Source organism: Scophthalmus maximus, chromosome 4, assembly GCF_022379125.1.
Source record: "Scophthalmus maximus strain ysfricsl-2021 chromosome 4, ASM2237912v1, whole genome shotgun sequence".
NCBI lineage: Eukaryota > Metazoa > Chordata > Actinopteri > Pleuronectiformes > Scophthalmidae > Scophthalmus > Scophthalmus maximus.
This window is the reverse complement of record NC_061518.1, coordinates 18,927,182-18,945,233: the sequence shown is the minus strand read 5'-3', so window position 1 is coordinate 18,945,233 and position 18,052 is coordinate 18,927,182. Positions and strand designations below refer to the sequence as shown.

The 18,052-nt window shown below is 44.0% G+C and overlaps 1 protein-coding gene across 5 annotated transcripts in view; it reads left to right on the top strand.

The window, feature by feature from the left end:
* The window catches only part of cd276 (CD276 molecule), a 61,349-nt gene extending 43,566 nt beyond the window's left edge, over positions 1-17,783 (top strand). For 2 of the 5 annotated variants that reach the window (XM_035628304.2, XM_035628305.2), the window contains exons 6-7: positions 597-638; positions 16,856-17,783. In XM_035628304.2, coding sequence (XP_035484197.2) covers positions 597-638; positions 16,856-16,974 — 161 coding nt within the window. In that variant the 3' untranslated portion in view covers positions 16,975-17,783. Of the gene's footprint in view, positions 1-596; positions 639-4,959; positions 5,078-5,202; positions 5,242-16,855 lie in introns of all 5 variants that reach the window. The other 3 variants (XR_004790496.2, XM_035628306.2, XM_035628308.2) reach the window with 3 other exon arrangements.
* The last annotated feature ends 269 nt before the right edge of the window (positions 17,784-18,052 follow it).

The window sequence follows — 18,052 nt, the reverse complement described above, 5'->3', positions numbered from 1 at the left end:
AGCAAATGTACAGGAAGACAAACAAATGAATTGTGTCGCCTTGACTATAATTTTGTTCAATTATCATTGTGAGCTTATGTATCTGACACTGAATCTCGAGTCCAATTGCGGTGAAAACGGTGTTATAGAATTAATATCAGCCACTTGGATACTCCATTCCCAGAACTATTTTTAGTCTGTCATTGTGTGTGTGTGTGTGTGTGTGTGTGCGCGCATGCGTACATGTACATGTGTACAGCGTGTGTATGTGAGTGTGACAGCCATCACATGGTCGCCTCCCTAACTCTGTTGACACTGGGTTTTCAGAGAGCCAGCAGCTAAAGCCTAATGTGATTACTGTCTTTGCAAAAGGGCTGGATGGGAGGTTAAGGGCTGGGTATGGCTCTATGTGTGTGTGTGGGGGGGGGGGTGTATGATGTGGCGGGGGTATACCATTGTGCGGAGCTTTGTCGTCATATAGGCCCTCTCATCACAGCCTTGTGTCCTTTGAGCTGTGAAGGATCAGCTCACCATGGGCCTGTGATGAAGTGACTACATTGTGTGTCCGGCTTTGTACTGTGTCGCCCGCTGATAATGGCTTCTCTGTCCTCCCGCAGCTGAAGAGGCCAAGGAGCTGGAAGAAGAGGAGTCAAAGACAGGTCAGTTTGTGTTCACCTGGTCAAGCTGCTGCGTGCATCAGGGATCTGCTGTATGATTTAGCCATAGCACCGCTTGTGCAGCCGTACGGTACTGCACAAACAGCAGCAGTCGAAAAACAATTAGCTTTTCACCGTTTTACACCCTTTCGACAAAACTCATATTGGAACGTTGAAATAAGCGTCATCTTGGCATTCAGCACTCTGAGCAGTGTAATCACGGGCCACTACTAGCAGAAAAAAGAAATTGGGCATTTTTAAATTGGGAAGCTTGTCCGGACCAAATAATTCTTCACATGCTAATTCTCTTTGGAAACTTGATCGAGAGGTGCTTCTATTCATTTTTCAAACATATAGGTTATTTTATTTACTTACTTCACCGCATTTAAAAGTATCAACTAACGCGACAGATGAGTTTGGCTTCTTTCAAAAGATGATGTTGTGTGAGGCAGAGAGAGGGGAGAGACGGATGCACTTATTTAGTGATGCCAACAAGCTGTTGTACAGTATACGCTTCCCCAAAGCCGCGGCTGTAACTGCAAAATCTATCTCGTCTATAAATTCAATGGTAACAAGTTCCCAAGTTCCACAAAATGCCAACAACAGTGCTGCCGTGTCCTGCACCTAAAACGATCCTGTTCACTGGGCCGATGCTTGGCTAACATGCTGCTGACTTTATATTGCCTTATATTTACTGTACAGACACGAGGGGGGATCAATATTCTTTTCCACCTCTTGGCAAGAGAGCAAATAAGAATCTCTCCCTGAATGTTGAATAATCCCCTCAATACTTTTTTATTTATTTATTTGCAACCTTTCATTTTAAAGAAGTCCCAAGTTTGGCTCAGTATTCATCTTTTGCTCTTCAAGAGTGCCAGAGAATCAGGACAAAATACTTCTATGTCCTTATTTTTTCCGTGATGAGGGTGCCGTGATATTTTGCCTGGAATGGATATGACCTTATGAGTCCAGAATTAATTTCGCCATTAGCAAGCAGAGCAAGCTTCTCCTACCCGCCCCAGCCCCAGCGACTACCCCTCACAGTCCTGAGCAGTTCTCCCTCAAGCGTTAATGTCATTACAGTTATTCATTTGACTCCTTCTTTAGTCTGATTGAATTATTTAGCCTTTCTGTGAACAGCAAAGTTAATACCATGTGATTTTAATAAGCCGAGAGGTGAATGGGGAGTCTCTGAGTGAAGCGGGACAATGAGTTTTATTCTCTAATGCCGCTCTCATGAATGTTTCAGTGAGATCTGCGCAGCCAGGCGCAGGGTCAGCCAACCCACAACCAGCAAGACTTACCAGTTCAGCTTTGACCTAAAGGGGCAGGGGAAGGGAGAACAGAACTTGGAGACTGTAGTACGCCCCCCACTCCGGTGACGAGACAGAAACTCGCAGCCTCCCTCGCCCGCGCCCCCCCGTCATTGTCCTCGCACCTGGTTGATCCAGGTGAGCTATGGGTGAAGTCAAGCTAATGGCTCTGCCTTCGGAGATCACTCAATAAGCACTTGGGAGAGGCAGCTTTGTTTTGCCATCTGGCTCCAATTGCGCTGACAAAAGCAGAGGTTCCCGCCTGAGACAAAGGAGCTGAAATGAGCCCCACTTTAATAAACCCAGGATGATGGGGAGCCAAGTTTGTGTGGTATCTTAATGAACTGTCCAAAGGAGAGCGCGCCTCCCCGTTCAAAGCCAGCCTGATTTGAACAATAACCAGTGATAACTGGGGACCTGGGCTCATTCATTTGCAATGGAGCAGGATCCCTTTTGTTGCCTTTACAGCAGAGGCAAATAAGGTTTAACAAACAGCGGGGCTCAAATTCTGGATTTATTTCCAGGTGCTGACGCCAACAGTAACCCCCTCACACACACACACACTAACACACACACACACACACACAAAACGCACACTCACAGGTCTACACATGCAATCTCATGCAAAGGACACCCTCCTCTCTTAAACCCGTTCAGTAATCTGAGCATGCGGTGCTGTTTAGAGGGAGCTGCGGTGACGCAAGTGCAGCTCGTCCTGTCAGAAGTCGGCTTCGGTTTGTGTGCACTCGCCCCGCAATCTCCCCAAATTCTGGACTCGGAATGCGTCAGGCACACGGCCCCCGGAAGACAGCGTTAGTCAGTGACCCAGTTTCTTTCACAGAAAAAGAATTGTCGGAAAGAACAATTTGACACGCCCTCTAAAAAGGGAGCTCCATGCGAAAAACGGGTTTGTTAGCCCTTTTAAACTGAGGCAAGGTCCCATGAAGGTGGATGGTTAGGGAATATCAGGCCTTTTAACGCAGATATGAGAGAGGAGCCCGTCCCTTCCCCGGCTTCCAACTCCACCACTGTACAGTAAATATTCTTCCTAAATATTGTGTTGATATTTGCGCTAGCTAAGGCTGTGCAAAGACAGACAAGACAAGGACAGTCGTACCAGAATCAAAATCACCCCTGTGATTATGATTCCCCCCTCCCCTCTGTCTATATTGAGTTATTCACATAGCAATGAAAATACAACACCTTAATGAACGGGGAACATAATATCCACCTAATATCTCTCATGGGAATCAAAGTGTAGCATCCTGAGTTAATGAAGTTTACAGATTTCAGTAGCGAGTACAGCTGAATGTTCCTTGGAATTACATATTGTATTGCCTCTGGGAATATAACTATTTGACATAAAGTATAATCAACATGACTATAGCTTACGCTGGTCGGGCCAGTTACAACCGTTTTGCTTAAATCTGGCAGGTTTGATGACTGACAGAGGAGCGTCCAATGAGAGCACAGCTGAAGCATTGTCATTACAAACAAAGATGGTTGCCGCTGATGTGCAGATGTCTCATGAATCTGCGATGAAGACAATATACAACATACTGGACGTTGTATTTTTTTCCTAAAGAGGAACAGCTAGCTGTACGCTGTACAAAAATTTCTGTCACTCAGAAAAAATAAAAAAATCCAAGGTCACAGTTAAGTTATTTTTTTCTCATCTACTGTAATGGCAAAACATTACACACCCACTTTGAGCCACATTGTATAAATGTTATGGCAAAAATCCTTCAACGGGGGGGTTTGCCTGCTAAATAGCAAAAACTTCTTGGATTTTTTTCCTGGAATATGTGTCATTGCCAGACCAAGGCTTATTTTAATGTTGCATACAGGATTCTTTTAACATATCTCAGACCTTTAGGTCACTAATATACCATTCCACATTGCTACAGTTGGAATTAAGAGGGGCCTGGAAAGCAGCCGCAGGCAGCTCTGCTTGACATGGCCTTCCTTTTCTCTGGCACCACATACTCAGCCACTGGGCTCTCCCAGTGGTTACACATTACTGACTAAACATATGTAAATAGAACATTCATGTTGCCTTCATTATTAGATGTGGGTCAGCGGATACCTTCAAGAGCGCTAATTAAAAGAGCTCCCTGCACACTATTGCTTCGTAGTTATGTAAGCACTGCACTCATGTTCCTTGCTGGTTCAGCAGCAGACGGTAAGCTATATGTTTACTGCCGTATTTTCTCCAAGGGTGACCCAGGGAGATGCTATTTCGATTCCGGAAACCGAGTAACAATGGTTTGCTACAGTAACAGTGGGAATTATAAAAATTCTATCACATATAACATATAGTAATCACACTTCAACTAATTATCTTATTATATAGAAATACATATTCCTAGTGCTTGATTTCCCTTGTTATTTCCATATATGTCATATCTTCAATATGAGAACATGTTAGTGTATATTAGTAAAGGGGATTGCCAGTGATTTGAGGAAGTTGAGAAAGAAACTCATCAAGAATGTGCTGCACACTGAGCAACTTCTGCAACCTCTCAGAGGTTATCGGCTGGTCTGTGAGGAATAGGCCACCCGATCTTTGTCTGAAGAGATGGAGGAAAAGTAGCAGCTCCTAAATCATTTGGAATAAAGAGGGTTGTCACACTTAAACATTCAAACAACTCAGTGCTGTGCATCACAACAACAGGGCAGCCCCACTGTTCGCTGGTTTTGATTATTGATAGTGTAAGGAATGTGTTCGTGAGAGGGCGGCGCTTTAGGAGTGAAGGAAATCTTTTCCCTGGGATAAGTCCCCCTGTACAGGTGCCATTTATATCCTTCTGCCATCACCCCCCCTCCCCCCTTTTTACCCTGTTCCCCCTTCTGTCATGTAATCTATGCTGCTCTGACAGTACAGCCAAGGTCCAGTGGGAGAGTGCCTATCCATCTCACTACCCGAATCTGCCTCCACTGTTTGGTTCCACATGAGCACTCAGCTGCTGTGACTAATTAAATAAAACACTGTGCCCTCTGCTTCCTGTTAGCCATGGCAAGGTTGGTGCACAGAGATGGAGCAGAGGAGGAGGAGGAGGAGGAGGAGGGATGCTGAAGGAGGAGGCGGAGGCATGCGATAACAACCACAAAGCCTGTAATAATGCTTTGGTCCGTGAGACAAAAGACATGAAAGTTGATGACAGCATGACCACTTTACAGTAGTTGCACTGTTGACATCTTTTATTGGCATAATATTTGAGCTAAAGTATTCATCGTTGCTCTTTTCTCCTCAGCCATGACACCACTGAAAAGTTAAGGCCAAGAGAGTAAAGGTGAGTATGATCTCAAGATGTTTATGCATCTGTCTTTAATAACATCTTAGGTTTGTATGTGTTGCACGGGTGTCACACGTTTTCTTTCTACCGAAAAGTGCCGCTGTATGAGGCAAGGCTGCATTCATTCAGCAGATAGTCGGGAATATGAGAAGTCTTGACATTTTGATTTCAGGAATCACAGGGCTGATATGATAAATCTAGTTAATTTGATCTATCGTGCCAACATAAATTCCATGGCCGTCTCGAACATGTGGCGTGAGTCATGCAGCCTTTCTTTGTTTTTCCCCTTGCCTGAAACCATGCATATTCACTGACACGCTCATGAAGTTATCACACTGCCAGCTTCAGATTGTGAGGAGCTGCAGCAGACCATTTTGGTGTTTATAACAATCCTTACATAATAGGGTTAGTAGGATCATTTAGCTATAATTAAGAAGTGTGTCGCTGCTTTTTGTGGCCCATCTTGAACATTTTATGTATTTATAAGTAAATCTATTGAAGAAAAAAGACATGCTCTGCTGTCAGGCAAGTTCCCATTAACTCTGGCTGCACTACCCAGCATTCACTTGAATTTTGCAATCGGATATGCCACCCTGACCATCATGCTGGCTGACTACCCACCCCAGCGACCATTGTAGGGACACTTGCACAGCACTCAACTTCTCCTTTTTTTCCCTGTTCGCATTGCCTGAACTGACACCGTTTGCAACTTTTTTATGGCATAATACTGGTCCAAGAAGGAGTTGAAAAGGAGAATTTTCATCGCTACGTCTATGACCAATTTGCATTTTGACAGTGTAAGGTGAACAGTCCACACAGTGTAAGCGTCTTTTCAATCTTTTATATTAGTTGTAAAGTAAGTAAGTAAAGTACTGTTGGATGAATGACTGTTCATTAGATTGAGAAAAAATTTACTTGTATTTCTATATATATATATATATATATATATATGCTTTTTGATCCATATGAAGGCACATCACTGGCAGGTATTAAGTGTAGCAGTGCACTGTACATAAACATTAGTTTGGCATGATGGGATGTTAGGAAAGGAGGTGCTTTCAGAGTCTTCAAGTGGTTCTGGAAAATGGAGAGCACCTGCTCTGATAGCATTTGGCATCTCATTACACCATCAGGGAACCAAAAACGAGTACAATCTGGACCATGATGGCAGTGCCAGGCGACATTCCTTGCAGGAATTTAGCTAGTGGCAATGAAGATGAAGGAGTGTGCTTGTGAAGCCCACATGATTGAGTTCAAGTAGATGCATGAAGACCCAGAAGTCACTCTGTAGGCAAGTCTTACTGTGACTTGAATTTGATTCTAATTGAAGACCAGATGCACCATGACATTCTGGACCATCTTTATGGTTTTCTTTGCGCATGAACGGAGACCTGCCAAAGCGCAATGCAGTGGTCAAGGCAAAATAAATCCATTGCCTATACCAAGAGCTGGGTGGCATACTGAGTTAGGTAAGACCTGAGGTTTCTTATTTTTACTGTGCAAAGCGGCACAACCGGGATATGGATGCAACATGTACAGAGAGGGGTGAGGGATGAAGAGGCCATTTTAGTTGTTGTCTTGCTGGAGTTCAGTCTTAGAATGGTTTAGTTGAAGATGGCATTTCCTCATCCAAGTGGATATGTCAGAGAGACAAGCTGGGATTTGTGACAACATTGTGGATTAATCTGGAAGGTCTGGGTAACAGTGATCTGAGAAGCCATGCAAAGAGATAGTTGGATCCAAATGGAGGTGGGGGAGGATTGAGTATCGCCTTTGATAATGCTGATCTCGTCATTGAAAAAGGCTGTTTCCGCACCACTCATGTTGGAGAATTTAGGAGCAACTGATAATCCTTAATCTATGGGTGAGGTTGGTAAGAGAAGTAGTGTTGGTGGATAGGGGACACAGGCTATCGAGACACAAGGGCAGTGTAGAGCAGAAGGACTTCTCATTTCATCGACCTCAGAGAGAAGGCACTGTACTACCACTGATGTGAAGTGGGTGGGACACAGGTCTGACAGTTAGGCAGTCCACGGGACAGCTTCTGATGAGTTCTTCGCAGGCCTGGTGACTTGGAGACCTGTTTAAGGCCAAATGAGTGCCCACAAAGTTTCCCATTTGTCCAGGTTAATTGCAAATGACAATCCCCGAAGTCTTTACTGGAACAGTCACCTTCAAAGGCACGGCACTCAAAGGGGGGCATCTTTTTGGAGGCAACAGCTAAGTGAATTTGAATTTCTGGGGAGCGCAGCTGGAGAAGCAGTGTTCACCGGTTGGATCCAAGTCTCAGTGAGCACCAGAAGCGCAACAGATAGCTGGTTAGCATTGCCAGGAGTTAATGTTAACTGCAGCCTGGCGGTTCCAAAACCTAATGGAGAAGGAGGCACATGTGAGTGAGGACTGTTGCAATGACCGGAGTTCAGCCAGATCTCTTCGCCATCTGGCATAGAGATTTATTTTTTTTTGCGTTTACCTGAGACGGCACGAATGTAGCGGAGGCACACAGTCCCGAGTATGACCGTATTTAAGTGCTCAGGGCAAACGAGATTGTTTACCTTGTTGTTTGCTTTTGCTTGGTGGACTCGTGCAGGTGGACTTGCCGGTCTTTACCCGAGTAGGTCTCCTGACACGAGGGCCGACGCTGCAGCGACATTCTCTATTGATATAGCATGAGATTAACTGAACACTGATTGATGCATCCAGCTGAGAGCGCCTCCTGGACCGGCAGCACAAAAAGTGTTGTTTTGCACCAAATCTCACAACAACTGGCTGAATCTTGCAGTAATATTGCGCAATTGCTGTGCTTTTCACGTAGCAACAAGGACACAGTACAGTTTCATAAAGAACAAGCACAGAACTGAAGGCCCCACACTAGATATCTAACATTACAAATACTAATGTTGTTGCGAACATCACTACTCTGGCCTCAGCCATGGCTATTAAAGAAAGTGAAATTAGGACATCTGGATCTTGGATTTGCTTATGTAAAAACAAATAATATGTGAACAGAAGTATGTTATGTATGATATGTATTGTAGAGCCGCAAGCTGGGGAGAAAGGAGGTGCTGAATAGACTTTCAGCACCACGGACAGTTACACTCCCTGCTACCACATAGGAGGGGGATGGCATGTAGCAGTGTTATTGGCATAACTTGTTGACATCGCATTGGTTTCGAGATACTTGTACTTTAACTGCTCTGCCTGATTTGAACTACTATTAAATTATTACGTAATTTTGAAAGAAACCTCATCAGTTCAAGTGCATTACATGGAGTGACCGAATGTCACTACACTTGAGCATATACTGGACACGTCGTCTGGAATTTCCCTGCCAGAGATACTTCCATGCCTTCCTCCGACTTCTGAGTTCACAAAATCCCACTGTTTGTACGTTACCTCCCACTGTGTCTATGAAAACATGCGGGTGTTCTTAAGAGACCTTGATAGTTATACATTTGAACTTAATTCATTTAAACTTTGAAAGGGTTTTGGGGTCCTCAGTTGTGCTATGCATTTCCAGTACCTTCACCTGGCACTCATTCTTATATTGACCCTTACTCAGTGTTTCTTCAGTCTCCAGTTGCTGAAGAAGCGTTGCATTGACTATGTTTGAGTGTTTGGCAGGTAGCTGTGTCTTAGAGTGCAATGTTGATGGGGTGTTTTTTCCAGTAACCCACTTATACTGTCTAACTGAGGGTTGACAGTATGGCTGCTTGAATTTTGAATGAGTCTACTCTAGCAGCAGGGTTCCCTGGATCCGGAACAGCCGCAGTGATACAATGGTTGGCAGGATTGCGTTTCCCACAATGATATGAGCCGGCGCTGGCAGTGTTGGACCCTATGACCCTTGGGGAGAGGAATGGGACACTCGCCCCATGTTCACTCAGCCAAGGCCAGCATGTGTCAGGCTCGATCTCCCTCACTCAACGTGGACCACTATTGGCCAGCGATAACCAACAAAGGATAGACATTTAGGACAGAGGATATTGTGGTGTTCTAAGGGAAATACAATATATTTTTCCCTTTTCTTGTGAGATGGATGTTTTGATGTTGGCTGGTGATATTTTTTGAGACATTTTAGAGGCACTCCATCAATTTTGATTTGACTCCATCAGATGTTTTGGGGGGAGATAACAGGACAGTGTAGCTGGGCCTGTCTGTCACAATTTGATTCATTTAGTTGTTTATTGGTGAATATTTCTTGCCGTTCAAAACCACTCCAGCATCATTCTGCTAATAAGCGAAATGAGAGTTAGCAGCGACTCAGAAGCCGAACAGATTTGACATGCTTTTTTTATCTGGTGCCCATGTCTGTGGTTGTCTGTCTACGGAACATGCGAACATTTATTGTGGAGGAGGTTGGGTGAAAAAAACTGGATGATGCTGCTCACTCCCACCGCACTCCATGAGTCACACTTACTTCACTACTATCTGACATTAGCATACAGTACGGACCTACACTGCATCTGCTCTTCTCTTACTTTCATAACCAGCGGTTTGGTGTCTGTTGTGTGATTACCTTTATTCACAGCGATGGTCGGTTACACCTTGTTTTTATTATTGCGACAGCCGGCGGAAAGTGAAAGTGATGGAACGCACAAAAAAGTAATTTCCTGTAACTAGCCAAAATAAAGTGTGGCCAGCGGTACCCAGAGAGAGGACATTAGTCAATACTGTAGTATCCACTGACCTTCACTGAGACTGTTACTGCTAGGTAATGTCCCCTAGCCGTAGACTTCTCCGCTGCTGAATCATCCTGAATCAATTATTTTAATATTTGTGTGGCAGTTTTTCCATCGATTAATGGATTTATGCAGAGTGCAGCAAATCTTATTTAATAAAGCAAGGTTCTGCATTTAATTAAGTTGTTTAGGAGTCAGGGGGCACTTTGTTTTCATAAACCTTCACGTTATTGATACATATGTTCGTTCATGACTTATGTTTATCCTGTCAAACTTTTATTGTTTCATTACTAGCAGCCAAGCACAGATAAAATCGTGATTGGCTATCTGCAGCCCTCCCAATATCTTGCAGGTTGTGCACAACACTGCTTTGTTGCTACTATTAGCAGTTTGTCATAACAAATGTAACGTACTCATCGTTATCATGATGGTTCTGTTAACGTACAAAATATACACATTTGAAACAAAAAAGAAATGACCGTTAATCACTTTTTTAATGAGAAATGGTTGTTTGCTGTTGTTCCATCCTTCTCTTCTCACTGACGCAGCAGGGACAAGTTAACGGCAAGACCACTCTCATGAAAAAATGGGTGAAACGCCACATTAGTCCAAAAGGCTAACATGATGCTTAAGAAAACTGAGCGAGTCACTGGTTATTCTCACAGTCGTCAGCTTTTTTCCTTTATTTTTGCCAGCGGAAGGTTACTCACTGATTGTTGTGTAGCCACGCTGTCCGAAACAAAACCCTGGTTCCAGCAAACCCCTTGGAAAATATTGTATCTGTGTTATTGTTCTTTTTGGCATAACTGGCTCATCTGACAAAAATGTCTTGGAAGTAACATTGTCTTGAGAAACCTTACATTTGCAGGTGAAATTCAACAATGGATTGTAAGACCTGGGTTCATAATTTACAGTGATTTACAAGGTTTTTTCTTTTCTTGTTCTTTTTCATACATAAAAAGGGCAAATAATGAATGGTATTGTTCTGGAATTTGGCCTAGCCAGAGATGGCTGCAAATAGAGGATGATAAATATTCAGAGGCAGACATGAATTGAATAAAGAAAAGCATGAACCACCCGGTCATCTACCTGAGGACTTTCGATGAATTCCAATGAGCACACAGATTACTAGGTTTTTTTTAGTGTTTTTTTTTAGATAGGCCCTATAGGTGCAATTAGTGCTACATAATGGCACTTTCTCAGCTCCTTCAGCAGAGCTGTGAAATATTGATTTAATTCACCACTATATATTCACTTAAACTCTGGACTGTCATGCTAAGAATATATCTCATTGTTTTACTTTTAAGCAGTAATAGCTCAGGGTTTACTCTGTCATGGTTTTATAAGTAGAGAGTGCGTATTGGGAGTCTTTTCTCAAAGGATGGGGAGGAGATAAAAGGGGGCAAAATAGAGTGAAGTTTGAAAGGAGGAAACAAATGTAAGTGTATTTAAAAGCCTGCTGCTGCCAGGTGTAGGAGAAGGGATGTGAGCACTCGGATGATCTGATTTAAAAAAAAAAAAGAGAGAAGGGAAAGACTGAAAAGAGACAGAGGGGAGCATCTCCAATTCCTCTCTGCTGTATGTGGTAGGTGAGGCCTGGCAGATACTGATGATGTGAGACAGGCCACCTACAATGGACTCTTTCCAGGGAGGTGCACCGTGAAGTGACATTGGACTCACTATTCCAGTGTCTCTTATCCCTGCATTATTTATGCTTTTGTCTCCGCCATTCATCAGCATTTTTATTCCTCGCAGCCTCATTCTACAATACATCACCTGTGATGGAATAGGTTGCAGCGATGATAGCCTCTGAGGGAAGACAATAACCGAATATAGCTCATATTGGTATCAGAAAAGAGTACCGCATAGCAGTCTCTGCATGCTGTTGAAAACCTTGGCAAACGTCCATCCACATCGTAATAGTGCGGTGAAAAATAAGATATACCAAGGGAAATGCTGCCCTGGCTCCACTTTCTTACATTTATATTAATTTTTAGGACATGAAGCCGGCAATATGTGAGCCGTGGTAAGAGTTGCACAGCGACCAAATCACTGATCAATGACAAATAATGAACACGGTTGGAGTTCTGCTCCGTCTGCCCCTCCACGGAGAGATGCCTTCTCCAGAGAGCTCTTTTTCCTCCTGTTTTTGCCTTCATTGAAAACCCAACTGCCTCTGGGCTCAATTAACTACCATAGATTACTCATGATGCAGATGAGAGATTGTGTGCAAGAGCAGCGATGTGGTGATGTTGGAAAACACACATAAACAGAAGTGCATGCTTTGTCCCGACAACTGGGACGTTGTGATGCTGAGCTATACGCCATCAAAATAAAGCTCCATAAAATGGTTCTTTGCAGTCGAAATGAAGTGATAATTGTGAAAATCAAAATAGACACTCTCTACTCTGGCAAATGTAAAGTCGATCAGTTTATTTTGGACATGATCATCAAATGAAGCGATTAATACTGTAATGCAAAGAGCCAAAGACTGCACCGTGACCCCGTGACCCTGAGGCAGATGTATGTTTTTGCATCTCTCGGGCAACTCACAGCTCCATGGTAATGACATTGTGTGCTTTATGTGTGGTCACCGGGCAATGGCTTTTGTCATAATATATTAGCATCACTTAATATTCCTCACCCATGCCGGTTTTCCTACCTCACCACCGTACATGAATGATGATCAGACTTTCTGACGATTAATCAAAGCCGAGCCTCTTTGCTGTTTTTGGCATCCGAGTGTCCCTCCGGGGTCTCTGAACTTTTTGCTCATTGGAAATGTCACATTTCGCGGCGACCAACAATGCCTGGAATAGTCTTTAATCACACATTAGTGGTCTCGGATAGGAGCTGGCTTTTTTAAAATGGATTGCAGCCTATTGTTTACAAAGGACGGCTATCAAAGACAATATGTTCAGCACCAGAGAATTTACAGATGGCACAAACCTAAACACTGAGCAGTCCCCCCGCTGTGCAGGGAATATGCTAAACGTGTTGTTTATTGAATGCCGTGATGACTTTTATGTGTGGCTTTCTGAAGTGTGCACGCATTATCGTGAAGTTCCACATTGCTCAGAGAGAGGGAGTTTAAACATGCACGTCTCTGCAGGCTACCCGACTTTTTACTTCCTTACTCAAACCGTAAAATAAACGAATGAGATAGGGAGGGCCATGATCAACTGTGCAGAGCGTGCCCCTCAAAATCAAGTGCACAGAAAAGGTGCTGTTGAAAGGCGCTTAATAACACTCAGTCAAGAATGTTTTGGAAAAAGCGTCTGATGTGATTCCTGTTGTGTCACACGCGGTCGATTAGTGGAACACTAGTGAATATTCAACCCGTCAGTCAGTTAAAATGACATTTCCTCTCCTTTGGTTAGACATTGTTTCACAGGACCAGTGTGTGGGGGCCAGCCACTTATTATCACTTTCTCATTGCTGCCTGCAGTCTGCAGTATTTTTGAGCAATTACACGATTGTCTGTGCCATTTCCCTCCCTCTATTTTGCAGTCTGTGACATTGGCAACAGCGAGGTGCAGAGACACGGTGGGGTATCAGTAATTGTGCATCGGGCGGCCGTTACTTTGTGCTATAAAGTAGCTACCAACTTATTTTTTATATGTCAAACAGTGTTATTTTACATCACTGAAAATTGTTAAAGGTATATAATATACGTACATGGTACACAAATCACCGCCGTGGCGTCGACCTCTGCACAGCCGTGATAATCTAGCGCGCGGCGAGATGGGGCTGAATGTAAACTCGTTGACGTAAACATGTCACAGTTCCCTCAGCTCGGCTCGGATCAGCATCTACGGTGACAGTCACCTTCACGCTGCATCGGCAAACAAATAAATCACAACGCAGGTGGAAGACCGTCATGGCACGTCACCCTGCGTGACTAAAAAAATCTTCCAGATTAACATACTGGGAGTATAAGTGGTATAGGGTAAATGATTGACTCGCTCACTGAGGTGGCCCCGGCATGCCGGCGTGAGCAACAGAATACACTGTGACTCTTTCTTTTTCCCTCGTCCTCCTACTTTTTCTCCGGGTACTGAGTCACCTCGCCTTCGGGGCTTACCACAGGAGTCTCTTCAAACGATCCTTTAGATTGAAGTGAAGAATCAAGATTAATGCACTTCCACGTCCAGCCCAGGCTCTGGGGTGGGGGGGGGGGTCCTATAATTAACACCAGGGGGCTGCAGGTTGATTCTGGAGAGAGGTCAAGGGTTGGGGGTGCCTCAACCACAGGAAAAGACCTGAGAAAGACTGTTAGAGAGTGGTGTATCCTGCCGCTTTGCAATAACGTGGTAACACATTAATCCCATATAATAAAACCCACATATAGGCCTCAAATGTACAAGTAGAGCTAAATGATGAAGCTACATTTAAAGGAATAGTTTACCTTTTGAAAAATAACCATACGCTTTATTGATGAGAGATGGATGATTTCAGCATTCTCTTAAAATAAGCATAATTAAAAGCTTTCTCTGACATTATATAAGACCAGATGCTCTACTGTGAGACCTCAAAGCAGCAGCGATGGAGAGTTATTATCTTTACTTTTAGAATGGTATTTTCCACTGTTACGGCTCCACAACTTATTCCAAAAAGAGGGGGGGTCAGTGAAAGAGAGGGACAAGGCAGCGATTAACTTTTTTTTGGCATATTTGGAGTTTCAAACCATGCAATTTACTTGAAGGCTATGCACATGCATGGTTAATTACGCCTAATAATAACAATAATTATATTTCTTCCCACGCTGATGAAACTAAACACTATTCAAATGTCTCCCACACTTCACTATTTGTGTCCTGCAGGGCCCATGGGACCCCACTGAATATCTATTGCAGCCCTCTACTTTAGGGCTCACAGAGTAATTGTTGGAATTGTAAATCCATCCATGGAAGCTCGATGTGTTTATCCATTTAGAGTATTCATTATACTTCATAATTATACAGACTTGAGTTGTTAAATTGCCAGTGTGTGTGTTTAATCATGCTTTTTTAAGCATCACCAAGGTTAATGTACTTTCTCATTATCCCGAATACTTCAAGGTTATTCTCAAACACTGACTCTCATTGCCCCACACCTGGCGTTTGTCTTTCACAGTTTCTTTGGTTGTTGTTGTTCTTATCGGTGTGAAATAGCAGCAGGCCTGCGTTTTTTTTTGGTTTGCTAGAGATAGAAACAAAAAAAAAATGGAATGGCACTTACATTTCAATGTAAATTAGGAGAGAAACGGTCACAGTGTGGATTTACAACGGTTCATTAGATTGAACCCACTGCGCCTTTCACATGAACAATCTCCTATAGCCAGAGCAAATTAGTGTGCAATCTCGTGAACTTGCCTGTAAATGAATCTGTCCATCAGCTTGTGTCTCAGGTGTTGGGGATGGATGAGCAGTTATGCTCCGCCATGGCTGCTTTGGATTCTCCGCCGGAGAGAAGCTGTCTGTTGGAGTGCTTACTCCAAATAGTTGGAGATGGATCCAGTGTTAACAATTCAGGGGGGGGGGGGGGGGGGGGGGGGGGGGGGGGATCAAATCAGGGTGGTTGTTCCTGTTATTTTCTAAGTTGTTAACCAAATCTGCTGTAGATGTTCATCTAATGTCTGGGGGCAAGTGGGTCGATTTAAATCGGGTATCGTAATAATCTACCCACGTTACACGTGTGAGAATTGTGTTTTGTTTTTGTTCATTTGGATGATGGATAAGTTGACAAGTAGCTGGATCACTTACTGGCAGGAAGGAAATGGGAGTCAGACTGCGTTTTCAAATACAGCGCTGCTCCATAAAACAAATATTCTTGCCGTGAGCGTTGCAATTTGCGAGGATTCCTATCATTTCGGAATGACGGGCTTTATAACTGAATCGGTTTTTCGCTTTGACTTCTCGAAGCTGCTGGCAATGCCCTGAGGGTTTCATTTAGGATTTATCTACATCACGCCAGCCTGTCACCAGTAAAATGTAATAAAAAGGAGGCTAATGAGCGTCAATTAGGAGGCAGGAGCAGCTCAGTACCAGAACTCGTCTTGTGTTTCCTGTGATGAAATATTAGGATAGACACAGTCAGTGCTTCAGACACGGGAATACATCTGCTTACTGAGCGCACAGACCTTTCAAGTGACAGCATATCTAAATCAAACGTAGATTCATGATCGGCGTAGACAAAAGAAAAAATGTAAAGTCTTAATGGAAGAAAAAGAATGAGCAGAATTTCCGAAGGCAGAGATTATTAGCTCCTCACAGGGTATTTATGTGGCAGAGCGTCTCCAGGAAACAGAAATTAAAAGATCAGTGGTGATGGGCGAGCCCACTGTAGTCGTTTAGCAGTGCCGCTGCGTGCAGATTGCTGAGTGCCTTGAATAATGTAAAACTGCAAATCTCCGAGCATGTAGCCGACTATATATTGCTTTTAAAAGCTTCGCGTAGAAGAGCTTCATGTGTGACGTAATTAAAATTCCGCCCAAGTTAATTCAAACTGTTTAATGATGCAGGCAGAGCAATTTCTTCTCGCCGTGGTGGTGGTGGCGGCGGCGGGGTGGTGGTCCGCGGGGGCCGCGAGTGAGGAGAGGCGTCGGAAGTTCGGAAAGACAGGCTACTGTACGCGCGATATGAAGAATGAGGATGGCGAGGCGACGACATTGAAGGCCACAGCCTCCAATTTGTTCATGTAATGATGCTAAATTAGACTATTTTATCTGTTTGCTACGAAAAAACGCTTACGATGAGAAAATGATTAGCAAATCTGCACGTGGGACCAGATTCCAAATCGCATTGGCTCCGTTTGCGTTAGTTACCGGGTCGGCTGCTGGTTACTGTGACCAGCCGTGCAGTGTTCCCCTTCTTTTTCAAAACCTGCTAACCTCTCTCGCGGTGAACAGCCTGACATTACATGAACTGTGTTTTTGTGTCTTTTGCCAGGAGTCGGGGGCCGGGCGGCGGGCGGGAGACGAGCCTGCCGGGTAATCCCAGTCCACCTATCCATCAACCTGGAGAACGTATTTTCCAGCGTACCCTACAGAATGTCAAAGGCTCGCTGAGCGGAAGATGAGTCCATCACCTTCTTTCCAAGACTTTCCCTCGAGTTTCCATCAAAACCCATAAACACATCATGTGCCATTATTTTTTACTGCCCTCCCTCTCTTCCTGTCAATGGACGGGGCCGCGCAGCAAGTGAGTGAATGCAGCTGAGCGGGTCGTCTTCTGGGCAGTATGCAAAAAAAAAGAAAAAAAGAAAAAAGAAAAAGGAGGAGCCGCGTTTGAGAGCTACAGGATGTGACAGGATCCTCCCTCGGCCACCGCCGTCAGTTCTGCACGGGGGCCTCGGTGGGGCATGTGCCAGGGATCTCCTGTCTAATAGGAAGTGAGACTCTTCAAGAAATGACCCCGCCTCAGTTGCCATCACTGACTCTGTGCCAGAGAGGGGGGGCTTGGCTCCCGCATTACTCCTGCACTCGCTAATTAGCGTCTGTCGACGGAGTAACTTGTACCTGTCAGTGTGCGCCGCTCTGCTATATTCGGCAACTTGAAGGAATTGAAATTGAATGCCAGCTAAGCTCCAACAAACTGCAAATGGTGCATGGAATACCCCCTGATTCTCTCACTGACCTGACAGCCTTATATGTAAGAAATAGTTTTTAATGAACGCAGACTATCTCAGCTCGTTGCTACTGCTGGTGTGGTGTGTTTTTATCTCCTCCGGGCTAGGGACTATACAATTTGTTTTATTGCTTCTTCTCTTTTTTTGGTACTTGTGCAAGTCCCCGTGCCATATGTCCATGTATGAATGCCAAAGCCATTTGTGTCCGATTAACCCAGTGCCTATTTACATTAAAGAGACTTGTTTAAACTGCCTGGTCATTGGTTATTATTGTTCCCACCGCCAGCGCCACTCTGTGCTTGTTCGGGCGGAACAAGTTCCACTTTATTACAGACGTGTCTTCAGCCATGTTGCTCAAATTCATCCTTCCATTTTTTTTTTTCTTCCATTAGTTGATTTATCTGCCGAATAGGCAACTCTACATAATGAGGGGAACATGAATCACGGTCAAAGTAATACAAATATTTCATTCACATGCAGATCAACACTGACAAGTTGAATTGTTCCCAGTTAGACGC